General features: G+C 32.9%; 3 protein-coding genes across 4 annotated transcripts; 1 reads left to right on the top strand and 2 right to left on the bottom strand.

The window, feature by feature from the left end:
- Positions 1-4,582: 4,582 nt before the first annotated feature.
- On the bottom strand, positions 4,583-6,173 carry LOC116005153. The gene is made up of 2 exons (XM_031245409.1): positions 5,853-6,173; positions 4,583-5,026 (listed from the first exon to the last, which is right to left on the bottom strand). Exons 1-2 carry the CDS (start codon positions 6,014-6,016, stop codon positions 4,753-4,755), a joined length of 438 nt encoding a protein of 145 aa, XP_031101269.1. The 5' UTR covers positions 6,017-6,173; the 3' UTR covers positions 4,583-4,752.
- Positions 6,174-9,145: 2,972 nt separating this feature from the next.
- Positions 9,146-11,032, top strand: LOC116003764 (calmodulin-like protein 2). Its single transcript, XM_031243683.1, has 3 exons — positions 9,146-9,393; positions 10,229-10,500; positions 10,580-11,032. The coding sequence occupies exons 1-3, from the start codon at positions 9,251-9,253 to the stop codon at positions 10,804-10,806; spliced, it is 642 nt and encodes a 213-aa protein (XP_031099543.1). The 5' UTR covers positions 9,146-9,250; the 3' UTR covers positions 10,807-11,032.
- Positions 11,033-13,757: 2,725 nt separating this feature from the next.
- LOC116004264 (nascent polypeptide-associated complex subunit alpha, muscle-specific form-like) lies at positions 13,758-16,491 on the bottom strand. Of its 2 annotated transcripts, none has more exons than XM_031244239.1 (5): positions 16,330-16,491; positions 16,146-16,232; positions 15,363-15,482; positions 14,584-14,691; positions 13,758-14,034 (listed from the first exon to the last, which is right to left on the bottom strand). In XM_031244239.1, exons 1-5 carry the CDS (start codon positions 16,430-16,432, stop codon positions 14,018-14,020), a joined length of 435 nt encoding a protein of 144 aa, XP_031100099.1. In that variant the 5' UTR covers positions 16,433-16,491; the 3' UTR covers positions 13,758-14,017. The 2 variants fall into 2 exon arrangements, with proteins under 2 accessions (XP_031100099.1, XP_031100098.1); XM_031244238.1 differs by having other exon boundaries at positions 15,300-15,482.
- Positions 16,492-16,696: the final 205 nt, after the last annotated feature.

Genomic DNA, 16,696 nt, shown 5'->3' on the forward strand with positions numbered 1-16,696 from the left:
AATTGTCAAAAATTTTGAAAAAAAAAAAAAAAAAAAAAAAAAAAAGGTGGCAAGAAATTTCCACGATCAATGTGACCCGGCTGCTTGCACAGCGTGATAAGTTGGTGAGAAAGTTTAGGCGTCTGACTTAGTCTGCATTGACTTAGAAGTCTTTCTCTTTGTCATTTTGGGAGGATCTTGCGCAAATTATACCGTGGAACATGGTGAAATCGGTGCTGTTCTTTTAATGAAAAGAAACGGCACCCGTCCGGGCCATCCGCACAGTTATGAGTAAAGATACACTATAACATATTCAATTTCATTTTAAATACACTGCAGTGTCATTTCAAAATAATTACAGTTTCATTTCGATATAACTACAGTTTCATTTGACATTATACACTCAAATATGTGAAATTATTATTTAGTTTCTTTTTATATACACTATGATTTCATTATAACACAATTACAGTATCATTTCGATATAACTATATTTTATTGGACAATATACACTCAAATATGTGAAACTTTTATTCAGTTTCATTTCAACACAACTACAGTTTCATTTCAATTCAACAACAGTTTCATTTCAATTCAACAACAGTTTCATTTGATAATAATATAAAAACAAATGTGAGGCAATTTCATTTTAGATCAACTGTAGTTTCATTTGCGGGGCTCCGTTAAGATGTGATGACACGTTTCTTTACTTAAAGAAACGACGCCGTTTTTGGACCATGATCCACGATATAACGACGGTGTGTTACTGTGTTAGGCCGGGTATATGATCCGTCTATTGTGTATTTAAAAATAAAAAAACTCCAAGATTTTATTTGTAGATCAAAAATAGTTGATAAATTGAAAAAGAGAGAATTGTTTCTTATCCGAATCTGATAACACCAACTCTTAGAAAAGCCAAAAAAACACACAAATTAGTTTATTTAAAGTCGAATAAATAAATGGGAGCTCAATATACTTGGATTCTGCATGAGATGCCGACGTTGAAACTGTGCATCATTGGCGAGAAATTCTTAAACGGCATTCCACACCGCCTCTGACCTACTGATTGAACTTGAAGTGAGCAATGTAGCAAGCAACCTTCACAAATCGAGTTAGTAATGTCGTCAATGTACTCCTTGTCATCATCTAATAATCTATATTTATTAATTAACGCATATTAATTATGCTATGACAAAAATGAATAGAAAGATCTTTTGTATTAAAAAAAACTCACCATATCTGTTATTTTGGGTCGTGACCTATTCGAAATCCGTGTTTAAATTCCTTACATTTGTTCTTGTTGATGTCCTACCGGAATTTCTTACAATTGACTGCGAAGCACGATTACACCGAGGATGCAATGCTCTATCCACTTTAAAAAATATATATAATGAATTTTTAAATTTATTTTTTTTAGTAATGAAAATTTGAAAATAGTTGTAAACACATGCTAGGAATAACTAATGGCAAGTCTAAATTACCGTTCGTAACATTAACTAATGGTTGACGCGATGAAGACGTTAAAGTTGGAATATTCAATGAACGTTCATTGGACGGTGAAGACATGTTATGCATATTAACATAAAGTCGAAGGTGTGACGGGCCTAATTACACTGTTCAATGTATATAAACTTGGGTTGCTAGCAATTGTAATATTTTCAAAAAAAAACTAGAAACAAATAAATACAAAATAATATTAACACGTTAACACGTAAAAATAAAACAATAACTAAATAAATAAAATCAGATTAAAATATTACTTTAGCTAGGTGATAAATAAAATAATTTGAATATAACATATACCATTTGTGATTGCATTTAAATACTTAATGGTGTTCCTTTGGTGGCAACATTATTCTCTTTGAATGGACTTTGATGAACATTAATTGCAACGATTTAACATGACAAATAAATCAAAATTTACATATAATTTAATGTATTATGTTATATTTATATTTTTTAGTAATAGTAGTTGCTCGGTATATATTAATAGGTGTTGATGGAGTGCAAACTCTAAATCCATCGAATAATGCTTCATTACTAGCTACTACAGGTATTTACATTGAGAAAGAAAATTTGATGGATTACGCATAGGAATTGTATTACCATATCTTACAATATTACGCAAACTTTAATAGTATAGGAGTGTTTTGGGCATGAACTATGAAGATTTTGTTTTTATTAATGGTATAGATTTGATTCATAATCTGATTTGAATTCCAATATCGATCCCAATCCAATGCTCCGTCAGTGATTACATTTTGATTAACTGATTCTAATATTGAAAATAGAACACATAAAATAACAACTGCCTGAGTCTTCAAAAAAAAAAAACTGCCTGAGGATTGGCAATATTGTATGGGGCTAATTAGATCGCATGAGAGAAAGGACACAGGTTTGGTTGAGTGGGATGCTAAAGTGTTGTGCGGTCGCTTCGGGTTGAGGATCTTCAGTGAAGAGTCTTGCCAGTAACATTGTTGAAGCATGCCAGGCAACAGAGAGATTAAAAAGTCATGGATAGTTTTGTCCTTATGTGGAAGAATGGATTTCAGGATTTATAGAACACGATAGAGATGTAGATATTTTGGCTTTTAGAAATTGATTTTTTTTCAAAATAATTGCAAACAAATGAGTCATATACTATTCAATTAATTAAGTAATACTTTTTGCACTAATTTTATAATCAAATAAATATAAACTTTTAAATATTAGAATTTTTTATAATTTCATCTTTAATTTATTATCTAAATATATAATAAAAAATTTTTATCCATGCATCGCACACCGGTAATTTACTAGTTTATAAAATAATAGGTACTTGAAGTTTAATATGTATTTTAGGCACACTAGGAATATTATCATTTATCATCCATATTCAGATACATATCTTCATGTTCTTCAAACATCAATATAATGGATGGATGGATCAATAATAAGATTATTTCCTAAACTATTGTTCTCATGTGATATTAATAAACCAAACAATCTATGACTACAAATACGACAAAATGTGATATTATAATAATTTAACAAACTTTATAAACGGCAACTAATTAAATTACCTACAATCAATGAAACTAAAATATTTTACACAAAAATCACCCTTCGATAAAATTAACTCCCGAACTTAATTAATGTCGTGGTGTACTCTCAAACTAAATCAATGAATTAAAAATAATCATTGTCATAATTGAAGTTTTTTTTTTGACTAGAGAAATCTAAAACTACTATATGAGGTGTGTATTGAGTAAACTCTGACATGTTAATTTAACTAGTAAAAGATCACAATAAAATAAATCAACTCAAGTTGTGATTATGTAAATTCTTCGAAAGGACAATTGCAAAGAAATTTCTCTCGTCTTTCTGATCTCCAGCACAATCGCCAAGGGATGTTTAAAAAAGAAAACTAAAAATACCTAGTCTTTGATAGAGCCTATAAAATCAACGGAGCATTAATATCATCAGAGCTTACATTGGTAGAGCTAGTCAAAGCTAAGACTGAAAGTATTGGAAGACCATAATATTTGAAATAATATAAAGACGTATTTAGTTATCATTTTGTCTAAGTACATGATCCTATCACAACAAAATTTAAATTTAAAATTAAAATATATGATTTGAATAAATCTTTATCATATCAAATAATTAAATCAATTAGGCAAATAACATAGCTCATATTACTTTAATTAATTGATGTACAAGTTTAAATACCTCAATTAAAATGTGGTCTAATATTATTAGCTTGTACATAATTTTGATTAGATAAGCATAATTTGAATAAAGACAACAATTAACCATTCATCAAACTTAAGGTTTTCGCCCAATTCATTTTTGTTTTAAATTTTTTTATTAGTTTATCATGCAACAATTCTATTGCTGATGTCCTTACGTAACGCACTCTTGGTCTTTGATTCTTTAATTAATAAGTTCAAGATGTCAAACTTGTTTAAAATTATATGGAAAATTTTCTAAAAATATATAGATTTTTCTAAACTCTTGACTTTTGGTTGATGCTATCGACTGCCATATTTTTCCACTTCTTTTTAGTCATCACTGATAAAATATTATTCAGAAATTTCTCATCAACTCTTGACTCTTAACCTCAATCCATCTTTTCCTCACCATGGCAAGAATAACGAAGATGCAACAAAGGTACCAATACCATTCCCATGGCCATTGGACTACGTACCAATTATCATTAAGGCTATGTTTGGCAAGCATAACTAAAAGGTAGCTGAAAGCTGAAAAGTTATAAGCTAGTAGTTGAAATCTGAAGAGCTGTTAAGCTTAAAAATATTTGATAAAATTATTTTTTTTTTGAAAACAATAAAATTAGTTTTTTGATAAACTGATAAATGTAAAAAACTAAAAAGGACATCTTCATAAAATTTAAATAAGTTTGTTTACATATTAAAATATAAAATATTGAAACCAATATATTTTAATAAGATATAAAGTAAGAAAGTATATTTGAAAATATATAAAGTAAAACAAAATATTTATACTTCATACAAAAATTAATGTTCAAACACACAAATGTCAAATTGAAATTACAGCCAAACATGTTGAAGAAAAAAGACCAAAAGGATTTTAATTGTGAGGGATAAAAAATGTTATTTATTTAAAATAATAAAGATATTAACAATTCACATACACACGTACATACATACCCAATATCCAAATACAATACAAACAATCTTCCCTCCAACTTATTAATAAACTCCAATCCCATTCGTCTAAAAATGCAACAAATTAAGTGTAACATATACTACGTTATTGATATTTGTTTTGTAATCCATCCCAAAGTTGTTTTGATGTGTTTGCATTAAGAAGCATGCAGTGACCAACTGAGTCGTCAAGTGCTAGCACGATAATCACCATTGCCCAGGTCTCCTTCTTCCGATGCTTTACAAAAGCCATAGCTTTGTACCCTTTTTCCACAAAGTCCCAGAGATCACAGGATTTAAGAAAAGCCTTCATCGTCTTGCGCCAGCTTTCATACCCACTCCCTCTAAACTGTGGAATCGATCTTCCGCCCGTAATGGAACTTTAATTTTTATTTGTTTCCACAATTCAAACAAAGAGGTTAGTTAGTAATGGATCTCGAATTTGGCAATGACCGTGTTTGGTAAATGGCTGTTAGCTGATTGAGTTAGAAGGTACGATTAGTTGATAACATTAGTTGATTGTAGAAAATTGTTTGATAGATTAGCTGTTAGCTGATAGCTGTTTGGTATAGTTTCTTTTATCAAAAAGTTAATTGAAAAGGCTGCTTTGGATAGTCTTTTCAATTTTTGTATTTTGGAGTTACAAAAAACTTATTAACTAAACAACTAATAGTTGTCAAATAAGCCAAAATTGATTGATAGGATTATTTACCAAATAGGGTCTTAGCCTATCAGCCAATTTTGGCCTAGTTGATATTATGGATGTCTCACATTGATCAAGTCTACAGATTTGTTTTGGTCATTCTATTATTATGTATTGTCTCCTGTTGAATATGTATTATTAGTTTGATAGTTGTGCTGTATCTTTGGCATTTAGTTATTTGACTGGTTAAAAAGTCAATATAAGTGTTTGGTTAATAAGCTTCTTATAACTTCAAAATACTAAATTTCAAAAGGCTACCCAAAATAACATTTTCAATTAGGTTTTTTAGAAAAGAAATTATACCAAACAGCTATCGGTACGTTAACAGCTAATTTACCTAACACTTTTCTACAATCAGCTAATATTATCAATTAATTATACCCTCTAACCCAATCAGCTAACGGTCATTTATCAAATAGGGCCAATATAATATAATTTCATCTCTGAATATAATGACAACAAATTAATAAAGGATGAGGTTAGGGAGTTTGGTGGTTAATTACCTAACTTCGGCAAGTACTCGTGCTACCTCTGCTTCTGATTTTCGTTCCTTTCTCTTCTGTAGCTTCGTTTCTACGATATCGGCAAGTTGTACTAATGCCACTAGAGCACTCGTAACTCCCGAAACGGCCGAAATAACGGCCAACGTCGTCACCGGCTCCGCCATTTCTGAGGGATGGGATCGGAGAAGGACGAATTGAAGGACAGGTATAAATGTATTTTTAATTTGGAACGTACAATATATACCTGCTTTAATATAATTGGGAATATCTTTTCAGGAGGAAGGACAGACTGAAGGCTAGAATTAATGGACCGGGAAACAAATGCTCCGATCCGATCCGTATATACATCGATTACAAGCCTGACAAATTTGAAAAATTGAAATGGATGTAGATAATCTTGGACAATTCTTTTATTGTGTTTTACTAGGAATTTTCCTCATAATTTGTGTGGGCTTTCCATATATACAAAAGATTTGTTGTAGAATTGTTTTTTCCTAATAAACGCGAAGTCTCTCAATAAGAAACACCCAAACAATCCACAATCGCGCATGAGCAACTCAACTAGTCACTTAGGTAAAGTTTGGGAAGAAAGAAACACCCAAACAAGTTTTCAATGACAAATTATTCTGTGAACCCGCTTCACCTTGCAATATCGTGGTCCACGGCCGGTCCTGAGCACGGGCGGGATGGGCGACCGCCCAGGGCCCCATGCTAGAAGGGGCCCATCTATAGATATGTATAGTATATGCATACATATATATATATTATAGTGTTATAATTAGTGTTATAGTTTTATATTAGAAAACAAAAAATTAGTGTTATAATTAAATTAGAAAACAAAAATTAGAATAGATGGGACTGCAGGAAGCTGGAATCGACGCTTAATTAAATAAATTTAGAAATAGAATCGACACGGGGACACCTAATTATCTATTAGAATCGACCCCCTAACCGGCTAACCCATTCTTCTTCTTTAATAAAATTTTTCCCATTCGTCTTCTTTAATAAAAATTTTCCCAACTGACTAACCCATTTGTCTTCTTCAATAAAATTTTTTCCCAATTTGATTCATCCTCGAATCTTTGTCGATGATCAACGATTGTTCTTTTGTTTCCCGGTTTGGGCCCCATTGTCGGTTGTAACTTGTAAGTTTTATTCTATTTATAATTTGTTCTGTCTTTATTTTCTCTGTAACACTGCACACAGGCAACTCAACACACCTATAAGGCATTAGGGATTTAGGGCAAATATGTAATGGAATAATGGATTTTGTGATTTCTGTAATTCTAGAATATATATATATATATATATATATATATATATATATATATATATATATATTAAATTATAATTACCCTGAGTTATTGAGTTCTATCTAATCTATTCTATTAATAGGGATAGAAAGTGAAAGAACAAAAGAACAAAAAATCGTAAAACCTACTTGAGATCTTCAATGTCAAGAAAGATTGAATGGTTTGACGATTTTATGTATTAAGAAGGATATGCTAGACATTGTTAATTTTGATGCAATTATCGATGACTTTGCATCGACTAAAGCACGTAGAAATTTTTTGTCATGATTACTTTGTATTTAAAAAATGTTGAAAATTTTCTAATCGTATTTCATGTTATTTGATATTATTATTTTTCAGTATTATTAAATTTAAATTTTAGTTTTTTCATATAGGGCCCATTTTTTTAATTTCGCCCAGGGCCTCCAAAATGTTTGGACCGGCCCTGAATTCGTGGACTAAAGTCTAAATGTTTACAATTTACCTACTAAATTTCACAATTTATCTTTTAAAACTTCACAATTTGTGATGATCCTATATTATAATCACAATTTTTCAAAACTTAGAAACACAATTTATGTCAATGACCTTTCGGTCTAGTAGCACCCAATTGCACCTCCATATAAAAGGGGTGGGTTCGAGCAATTATGAACAGAGAGTCAAAACATTTGAAAATGAAAACACAACTGGTTCATTATATTAATTATCGTTATTATCAATATATAAATAATCAATGACTAAGAAATTTCTTGATTCTGCAATGGTGGGAAACCGTGTGCACAATAGATAATATAGCACCTAAAGGAAACATAAAAGACACAGAAATTCATAATATAAGACACAATTGGAGAGTATTAATTTGTTTAAGGTACATGATTTATATTACATTTTTTCTCAAAAGTATTATATTTTCTGTTATAAGTAATAAATATTTTATTCTTAATTAATATTATATTTTTCAGTATAAGTATTACATTTTCATAGTGTCCCATCTCACAGATAAAGATCCATGAGACGGTTTGAAGTATGTCCAATTAATTTTTTTTTTTCCTTCTCTATGTTTACTATGTTAAAAGTATATATAGTCTGTTATGTACAAAAATTTAGTACGCAACGGAAGAAACCTTTCGAGCATACTTTTTTCTTCAATTTGTATTCGAGTTACGATAACTCCAAAAAAAAAATAATATAACAAAAGAAAATGAAGAACTCTTCAATATAATTTTATGCATGTCTTTACATTACATAGAATAGCCTATATTGACCACTGCTGTGAGATGAACAGTGCTCTGAAGTCCATGGACATTCCTGGCTCCTTCTACCTTTCTTCTTTCCCCCTTCCTGTTTCTCCATAACTTCCAAAAACTTTCATTTCAATCAAAAATGAAAAACCATTGACAATCCCAAAGACATGGGGTCCCGAGGTTATCGTTTTCTTTCCCACTTGATAATAGAATCTTCTAAGAAATATAGTTTTAAATTTAAGGAAAGAACGAATTTCATTTTTGGTCCTACTGTTATTGGCGCATTTTTAATTTTGGTCTGCTTTTGTTATTTTTGTCACATTGAAACCACATTTATTAAAAGTGTTCCACATTTGGTCCAGCGTTAAGTTTTCCGTCTAATGGCCGTCTGTGGCAGGGATAATTTTGTCTTTTTACGCTGGTCTCGTCACAAACAGATGCGAAGAAAGGGTAAAGCATATGAGACCAGCTTAAAAAGACGAAGTTATTCCTGTCACAAACGGCGGTGGCAAAAATAACTAAGGCAAATTAAAATTAGATTCACCTGTCCTTTAGTCCTTTGTCCTTCACCCTCATGCATGCTTCCTAGCTCCTTCCTTTCCTTTTATATCCAAAGATTCCCCCTTTCAGTCAAAAACCATTGGCGCTCCCATACACATGGTGGGTCCCGTGGCTGTTTATCATAAGAGATAAGGTTGAGTTTTCTATCCTACTTGAATTTATATATATATATATATATATATTGAAATCTTCTGGGTTGAAAATGTACACATTATTTGTTTAGTTGACATTATTGAGTAAGAAACTAAAGAAATTATACCTTTCCTTGGTCGTCCTGCTTAGCTTCTCTGATATCTCAGACATGGCGGATCCGGGCACGGCCATTGTGAGCCTTTTAGGAGCAGCGAGTTCTGTAGCAAGTATTGGGAAAATAATTGCAGACATTATAGAAAAGAAGGCACAGAACGGAAATGCAGAAGCAGCGAAAGCACTTGCCGCAATTAGGTTAACTCTCTCATCCTTTCATTTAATTTGTTGCCAAATTGGATCGGAGATCGATCAGATATGTGATTTTCTTTATGCAATGCAAATGCTGTTAATGTTTCCAATACTTCTTCCCCATGCCCCAGTCATAACAAAACATTTAGAAAGATGTAAATCATAATAATTTAGTCATTCTGTGGAGTGTTTGGCTTATTGAGTTAATGGGTTTGACTGGTTGATAGTAGTAGCTGATTGTAGAAAGATATTTGATTAATTAGTTGTTAGCTATAGCTGATTACATGTAAAACAAGACTTTTTTAAGAAGTTGGTAAAAAAAAATTGTTTTGAGCCGCTTTTTGAATTTTAGTGTTTGGAGCAATAAAGCAATTAGGACTTCCCCAATAGAAGATTATTCACAGTTGTTGAGAAAAAAATTGTTAACATGAAAGAGAGAAGTCAATGTCTTCCTACAAAATGGGGTTTTTGGTAGATTGTGAGACCCAACTGAGTGGGAGGAAAAGCGCCACAATCATGCGTGATTAACAATCCGCGTCCGGCTCGAGCAGAGTTGTTACATTTTTTTAATGGTCAAATAAATCAAAATTGACTTATAATACATATCTGTGGCTCAGTGGACCAAATGTAAATGTGTTTAGATCCGTGCATCAGCTGACAGGGCAAATGTCCCTTGCTCACAAGCAATCTGTCTATTTTTGGCATAATCTCCACATTATGATTGTCAAATTCTGAATCTTGATCTCTTCTCTATATACTGACTATTATTAAATTAGTGAGTTAAGTTCGTGCAGACAATACTAACCTGTTTGTTTATTTGTGTAAACGTGGGAAACAAAAGTTCTATGATGGGCCCAGGATCGTTTCCTGTGTTTGATGGGAGTGACTATGAAATCTGGCGCAATATGATGAGGGCTTTGCTTATATCCCATGATCTTTGGGACTTGGTGGAAAATGGTTACAAAGCTAAGGCTTTTAAAAAAGATGGGAAGAAGAAGGACGCCCTGGCTATGATGATTATCCTGCTGGGAGTTGACCAATCAGTTCGTCGCTGCACTCTTAATGCAAACAACTCAAAAGAAGCTTGGGAAGCAATACAAATCAAATATCAAGGTATCCACTTACAAACCTGGAAAATGTTACAATTTAAAAAAATGACTCATTTTTCAGAAATATATCTTTTTCTGTACAGGCATGACGGATGATCAGATGGCCGAGTTCAAGGCGGCCTTCAGCCTATTCGACAAGGACGGCGATGGTTGCATCACTAGAAAAGAACTTGGGACTATGATGAGGTCATTGGGAGAGAATCCCAGTGAAGCTGATCTACAGGATATGATAAATGAAGTGGATGCTGATGGCAATGGAACCATTGACTTCTCAGAGTTTCTAAATTTCATGGCCGGGATGAAGAACTAGAATTTGGATGGGTTAAGCTAGTGCAATGATTCCCATGTCTTTCTATTTTCATTGTTTATTGGATGGTTTAAGGTTTGATGTTGAATTTATTGTAATTTTTCTCTATTGTAAGGGTAGTGAAATCTTTTTATCCCCAAAAATATTCAAGCCAAAAATTTTTTAATGTATCTAGAAATTTTTTTTAATGTCCCCAAAAAGATTCAAGCCAAAGGATTTTCTGATTCAAGTATTTGACCCTATTTTTCATAGTAAAAGCATGTTAACAGATGATGTTTGGCTCCAATTTCAGAATAAGATAACACAGTAAAATAAGGCCATACAGATGATGTTTGGCTCCAATTTCAGAATAACATAACACAGTAAAATAAGGCCATACTGCAAATTATACCGTGTACCGCGATCCACAATGGATTATTAACTGCGCAATCAAAACGACGTTGTTTTATTAATGAAAACTGACGGATGAAACGATATTCGTTCCGCGCAACTGCAGTTCTCTTTCAATACAGCTGCAGTATCAGTTCAGTACAACTACAGTATCAATCATGATCATGGTCCATGGTATAACAACTGAGGTCATACACAATACTTTAAGTTTTTGAGGAGATTTTACATGTATGATTAAGAAAGAGAAAATGAAAAAAAAAATTTCATATTTGCAGGAGGTACAGCACATTCTCTCTCCTCACTATCTCTCTTCTAAGTTGGCATTTTGGCCTAAAATACCGTAAAAATCGAACCAATGAAGAACACTTCAAAACCAAGAACGAACAATTTCTGCTAAAATACTTTTAATCTTTAAAATAACAGTATTGAGTTGCACAAAATTTGCACATATCTAAATGAAACGGGTGAGTTATAGCATTTATAGGACGGGGTGGTTGGATTGACAAATTATGCCGTGGACCCAGGTCCACCTTGTAAGGTAGACCTGGGTTCAATACGACGCCGTTTCACTATTTTTTATTTTTATTTTTAAATTACTAAACATATAGCCCTGAAATGTGTGAATGTGAAGGTTTCAAATTTTGAATATGGAGTATAGAATTTGTGAATGTAGAGTTATGAATGTGTGAATCTGTAGTAAAGTTAACAGAGAGTTCTAGCTGCCATGAAATGTGTGAATGTGGATGTTTCAAATTGTGAATATGGAATATAGAATTTGTGAATGTAGAGTTATGAATGTGTGAGTTTGTAGTAGAGTTAACAGAGTTCTAGCAACCTGTAGCCCTGCAATGTGTGAATGTGGAGTTCCCAAGTTGTGAACATGGAGTATAGGACATGTGAATATAGAGTTTTGAATGTGTAAATGCATAATAGTGGTAAAATAGTTACTAAATATATAACCATGTAATGTGTGAATGTGGAGTTTTCAAATTGTAAATATGGAGTATAGGGTCTGTGAAGGTAGAGTTTGTGTTCTGTTGCGATGAGGAGCCGTTAACGCCGTTAATTTTTTATTATTTTTTATTTTTAAAAAATTTGTGAAACGGCGTCGTACTGGACGGTCCACGGCATAACAACTAGGTTGGATTTGGGTTAATTGGTCAGATCATATTTGGCCCAAATTAGTATTGGGTTATAGTTTAATATCAGAATAGTCCATATTATTACAATGGGCTAGATTAAATATAAAGCATGGTTATTTTTTTCTCAAAGTTTGGGCCTTAACGTAAAATATTTTGTAAAATTTATTTTTAAATAGTATTGATAGGAGTTATTGGTATACTTCCCTATATGTTCTTCTATCGGGTCAAGATCAAATGACCCTTGAAAAATATTTTATTCTTGAAAGGTTGGTGTCAAGGTTATTGAAAGGTTGGTGTCTACACCTATATAAAGGTCCAAACCTTTCAGGAGAAAGAAAGGGTCATTCCACACACACAATGAATAACTCAAATCCTCTCATCTACTCTGTTCCTTTGATAATTTATTCAATGCCCAACGGGAATCGTCACTTGTAGGAATCAAATCCAGGTTCTCTCGGAATTCTTCCCCACAAAGAGAGCTCACTTGCCACTTGAGCTACCCCATTGGGTTATGTAACACAAATTATTGAATTAATACCGCTAATGGTAATTTGAGAGTATTATGACACTGCCAACCATGGTCCTCAACTATTAATTAAAATGACTACATCACATGCTTAGTTTATCAAATTTTTGTTTGTCCTCCGTCAAATTTTTAACATTGGTAAAAATATAAATCAATAATGTTTTTTTTTTTTAAATAAGGTTTAAAATATTAGAATTTTAGTAATTAATTATATAAATTGGTTTTCTAGTGAACAATACTCCAATCATCTATTGTCTTAATATGTGCATTTCTGAACTCAAAAGTGATTGATAAAATCGAACATGTCCTATTTGATAACATAACTAGGGTGTGTTTGGTTGGTGGGTTTAGGCATAAGGAATGTGTATGAAAGTGATTGCTAGTGTTTGGTTGATAGGTTTTGAGAATGTTACTATAGATTTGGAATACCTCATTAATGAGAAAACTCATACCCTTATTAAATATGGGCTTCATTTCCCTTCCTCATTTCTTCCCCAACTATTAATAATCATTCTCATTCCACCCAACTACCAAACATGCTAAATACTTTCACCAAAACCCATTACCCTTACCAAGTATTTGATACCCATTCCGATTTCGATTCCCATGTGCGAACCAAACACACCCTTAGTTTATCATCTAATTTTGGCTTATTTGATCACTAATAGCTGTTTGACTTGGTTAAACTGATTAAATTAGTTTTTTGTAACATCTTATTACTCCAAACAACTTTTTACAATCAACTAATGTTATTAACTAATTAAACCTACTAACCCAATCAGCTAACTGCTATCAGCTACGGGGTATTTATCAAACACCCCGATTATGTTCTCTTTGGTTCAATGTTGGGCAACATATTATTGCTAACATTATGAGCTCAAGTTCCTCATCAATAATTGAAAGCAACCCCATCATTTTTTTTTCATTAATATAATCAAATTACACACGTAGGATTACATTTGTTTTCTTTTCCCCAAAGTACAACACCACATGCATATGCATACATTTATTATATATACACTGAGTGCAGATAGATGGATGAACTGGAAATATTTCATAATGATTAGTAGTAAATCCTTCCAGCTGTGAAGTAGTCTGCAAATTAAAGGGCTGCTTATTTATTTACTGCTTCTCTACTTATCTTTTGTGGCGCCGCTCAAGCGCGAGGTGGTGCTGCACAAGTGAATCAATGAATTAGAAATTCCAAGTTTGAATATAGTAATTACAACCTCTAAAACTCTTAATTTAATTACTTTTTTCTATATAAATTAAGGGTGCGTTTGGTTCCCAGGGTTAACGGGGTAAACCCCACTCCTGACTGTGTGAGTAGTAAGTAAACCCTCGCCCTGTGAACCTAGCCAGCATAGGACCACAAGAAGGTAAACCAGCTTAGGTTACCCATAGCTGACCGGTTCAAACCCAAGGGCTTGAGGTTCAAACCCACGACCTCTTGGCCGCAGGTGTAACTCTCTTACCACTTGGGCTGCCTTACGGGCGAGAATGATTATTAATGGTTGGGGAAGCAGTTGAAGAGGAAGGGAATGGAACTCTTATTTTATTAGGGAATGAGATCCAGTGGCACCAAGTTGCTCCCTTATATAGGAGTTCGAACCTCAGTGGAGGCTATATTAACGGTTATAAATATATATTGAATTATAATAGAGTCCGTAATATTCAAAACATTTATTAATTAAATGAGATATTAATTGTTGAGATATATACCGCCTTTTGGTGATCCATGGACTGGCGACTTGGAGGGTGTCGCCGGAACTTCTACTAGATTATTATACGGGCTTGCAAGTGAATTAGTGTTTGGGCTAGCACCAGGAACTGCGTTGCAAAAATGGAAAATGGAAGACAGTAAAAGATCAAATTAAGAAATATGTTGGAAATAATAAGTGTAAATATAACAAATTTATTTAGGTTCACAAGTGCATAAATGTTAACGAGGTTATAACTAGGTGCACTTAAGTGCATAAATGTTAACAGGGTAAATTAATTGCATTGTAAGTGAAAATAGGAGCACAGGTGCATGTAAAATGTATTACATGTGCAAGTAAAATGTACATTGAGCATCAATACTACGTGCACCTAACGTTATAACTAGTTGTACCTAATGGTATAATTAGTTGCACCTAGGTTCACGAATGTTAACAAGCTAAATTACTTGCCCTTGTAAGTGATTTTACTTGCACTTGTTACTTGCAAATGTGCACCAACTACTTGCACTTATAACACATTTACTCGCACAAAAGTTCGAATTATTTACGAAAATGTCACGCGTCTTTTTTTTTTTTTAAATTACATCTGATTCGTTGATCTGAACACGTGGAGGGCTTTGGATCGTTATTATTTCTCTCCTGGTCACCTATTCTCAATAGAGCGCCCCTATATATATATATATATAGGTAGCTTTTATTAATTGTTGAGATATATACCGCCTTTTGGTGATCCATGGGCTGGCGAGTTTGGTGACTTGGGGGAGGGTGGCGTCGGTATACCGCCTTTTGGTGATCCATGAGCTGGCGAGTTTGGCGACTTGAGGGAGGATGGTGTCGACACTTGTACTAGATTATTATACGGGCTTGCAAGTAAATCAGTGTTAGGGCTAGCACCAGGAACTGCGTTGCACAAAATGGAAAATGGAAGACAGGAAAAGAACAAACTAAGAAAAATGTTAGGAAATAATAAGTGTAAATATAACAAATTTATTGAAACACACACACATACGCACGTGCACACACACACACAAATATATATATATAGGTATTGGATCATATGAGAATAAGTCGGTAGAAGAAAATTAAGAACTAATCACAATCTCTGAAAAAAATTATATAAAAGTATATATTATTTGTGCTAAAATTAAAGGTTGCGATAGCTTTTATATATATATATATATATATATATATATATATATATATATTAGAGTTCAGGTGTAGCCGCGTCTTCGGGTGCGGTTTACACAATTCAATGTTAAGAAATGCACCATTCAATGTTAAGAAATACACCACAAAAATATGCATGATTAGGTACACATCACAAAAAATACACCACTAGGTATGAAAAAATACACCACACAGTGTTCAGAAATGCACAATTAGAAACAGGGAGTTCTGAGGTGTTTTATGCATTTTCATTGTGGTGCGTTTCTTAACATTGAGTAGTGTAAACCGCATCGACCGCACGGGAAGGCGTGACCACATTTGAATATATATATATATATATATATATATATATATATATATATATATATATATGATGTTGATTGTTGACAAGCATACCACTTAGTAATCCACGGCGGCCTGCCACCTTGTTGAGCTGTGGCGAGGTTCCTACTGGATTATGAATAGGCGGAAAAGGTGCACCTCCTACAAAAAATTACATATTATTCCTTTCATCTTGTATATGGTGTATTTGGTTGATTGGCAGGTTTAACTATCTAAAACGGGATTAAATAGTGCTTACCCCGAGGACCAGGGGGAGTGCCGACGACAACTGTAGTAGTGGAGCAGAGAACGGCACCGATGATGAGAAGTGAGAAAATTAAAGAAAAGTTGTTGCTAGCCATGGCTTTTTTGTATAGTTGAGGGAAGAAGAAAGAACAATATATGATTTTGTATATGGGCTTTATGCAACTTCACCTCCTTTTTATAGTAGTTGAAGAACAAAGCCTCTCTTATAGTTTACTGTAGACTCTGATTCAGTACATAAAATTTGATTCATAAGGTATAGAATTCATGTTAATAATACACACACATAAACATGATATAATGAACATGAATTTTGTGCTTTATGTTAAGTGTTTAATTCATGTTCATTATACCGTGTTTAT

Source organism: Ipomoea triloba, chromosome 14 (genome assembly GCF_003576645.1).
Source record: "Ipomoea triloba cultivar NCNSP0323 chromosome 14, ASM357664v1".
In the NCBI taxonomy this organism is placed as follows: domain Eukaryota; kingdom Viridiplantae; phylum Streptophyta; class Magnoliopsida; order Solanales; family Convolvulaceae; genus Ipomoea; species Ipomoea triloba.

What these genes read in the sequence shown, in the direction of transcription:
- LOC116005153 (XM_031245409.1), bottom strand. Translation starts at nt 6,016, where the DNA reads ATGGCGGAGCCGGTGACGACGTTGGCCGTTATTTCGGCCGTTTCGGGA. An exon ending in CGAGTACTTGCCGAAGTTAG is followed by an intron (nt 5,027 to 5,852) that starts GTAATTAACCAC and finishes TAAAAATTAAAG; the next exon opens with TTCCATTACGGGCGGAAGAT.
- LOC116004264 (XM_031244238.1), bottom strand. Translation starts at nt 16,432, where the DNA reads ATGGCTAGCAACAACTTTTCTTTAATTTTCTCACTTCTCATCATCGGT. An exon ending in CCGCCGTGGATTACTAAGTG is followed by an intron (nt 15,483 to 16,145) that starts GTATGCTTGTCA and finishes TGTGCAACGCAG; the next exon opens with TTCCTGGTGCTAGCCCTAAC. An exon ending in CCATGGATCACCAAAAGGCG is followed by an intron (nt 14,692 to 15,299) that starts GTATATATCTCA and finishes TTTGCAACGCAG; the next exon opens with TTCCTGGTGCTAGCCCAAAC.
- LOC116003764 (XM_031243683.1), top strand. Translation starts at nt 9,251, where the DNA reads ATGGCGGATCCGGGCACGGCCATTGTGAGCCTTTTAGGAGCAGCGAGT. An exon ending in AAAGCACTTGCCGCAATTAG is followed by an intron (nt 9,394 to 10,228) that starts GTTAACTCTCTC and finishes GGGAAACAAAAG; the next exon opens with TTCTATGATGGGCCCAGGAT. An exon ending in AATACAAATCAAATATCAAG is followed by an intron (nt 10,501 to 10,579) that starts GTATCCACTTAC and finishes TTTTCTGTACAG; the next exon opens with GCATGACGGATGATCAGATG.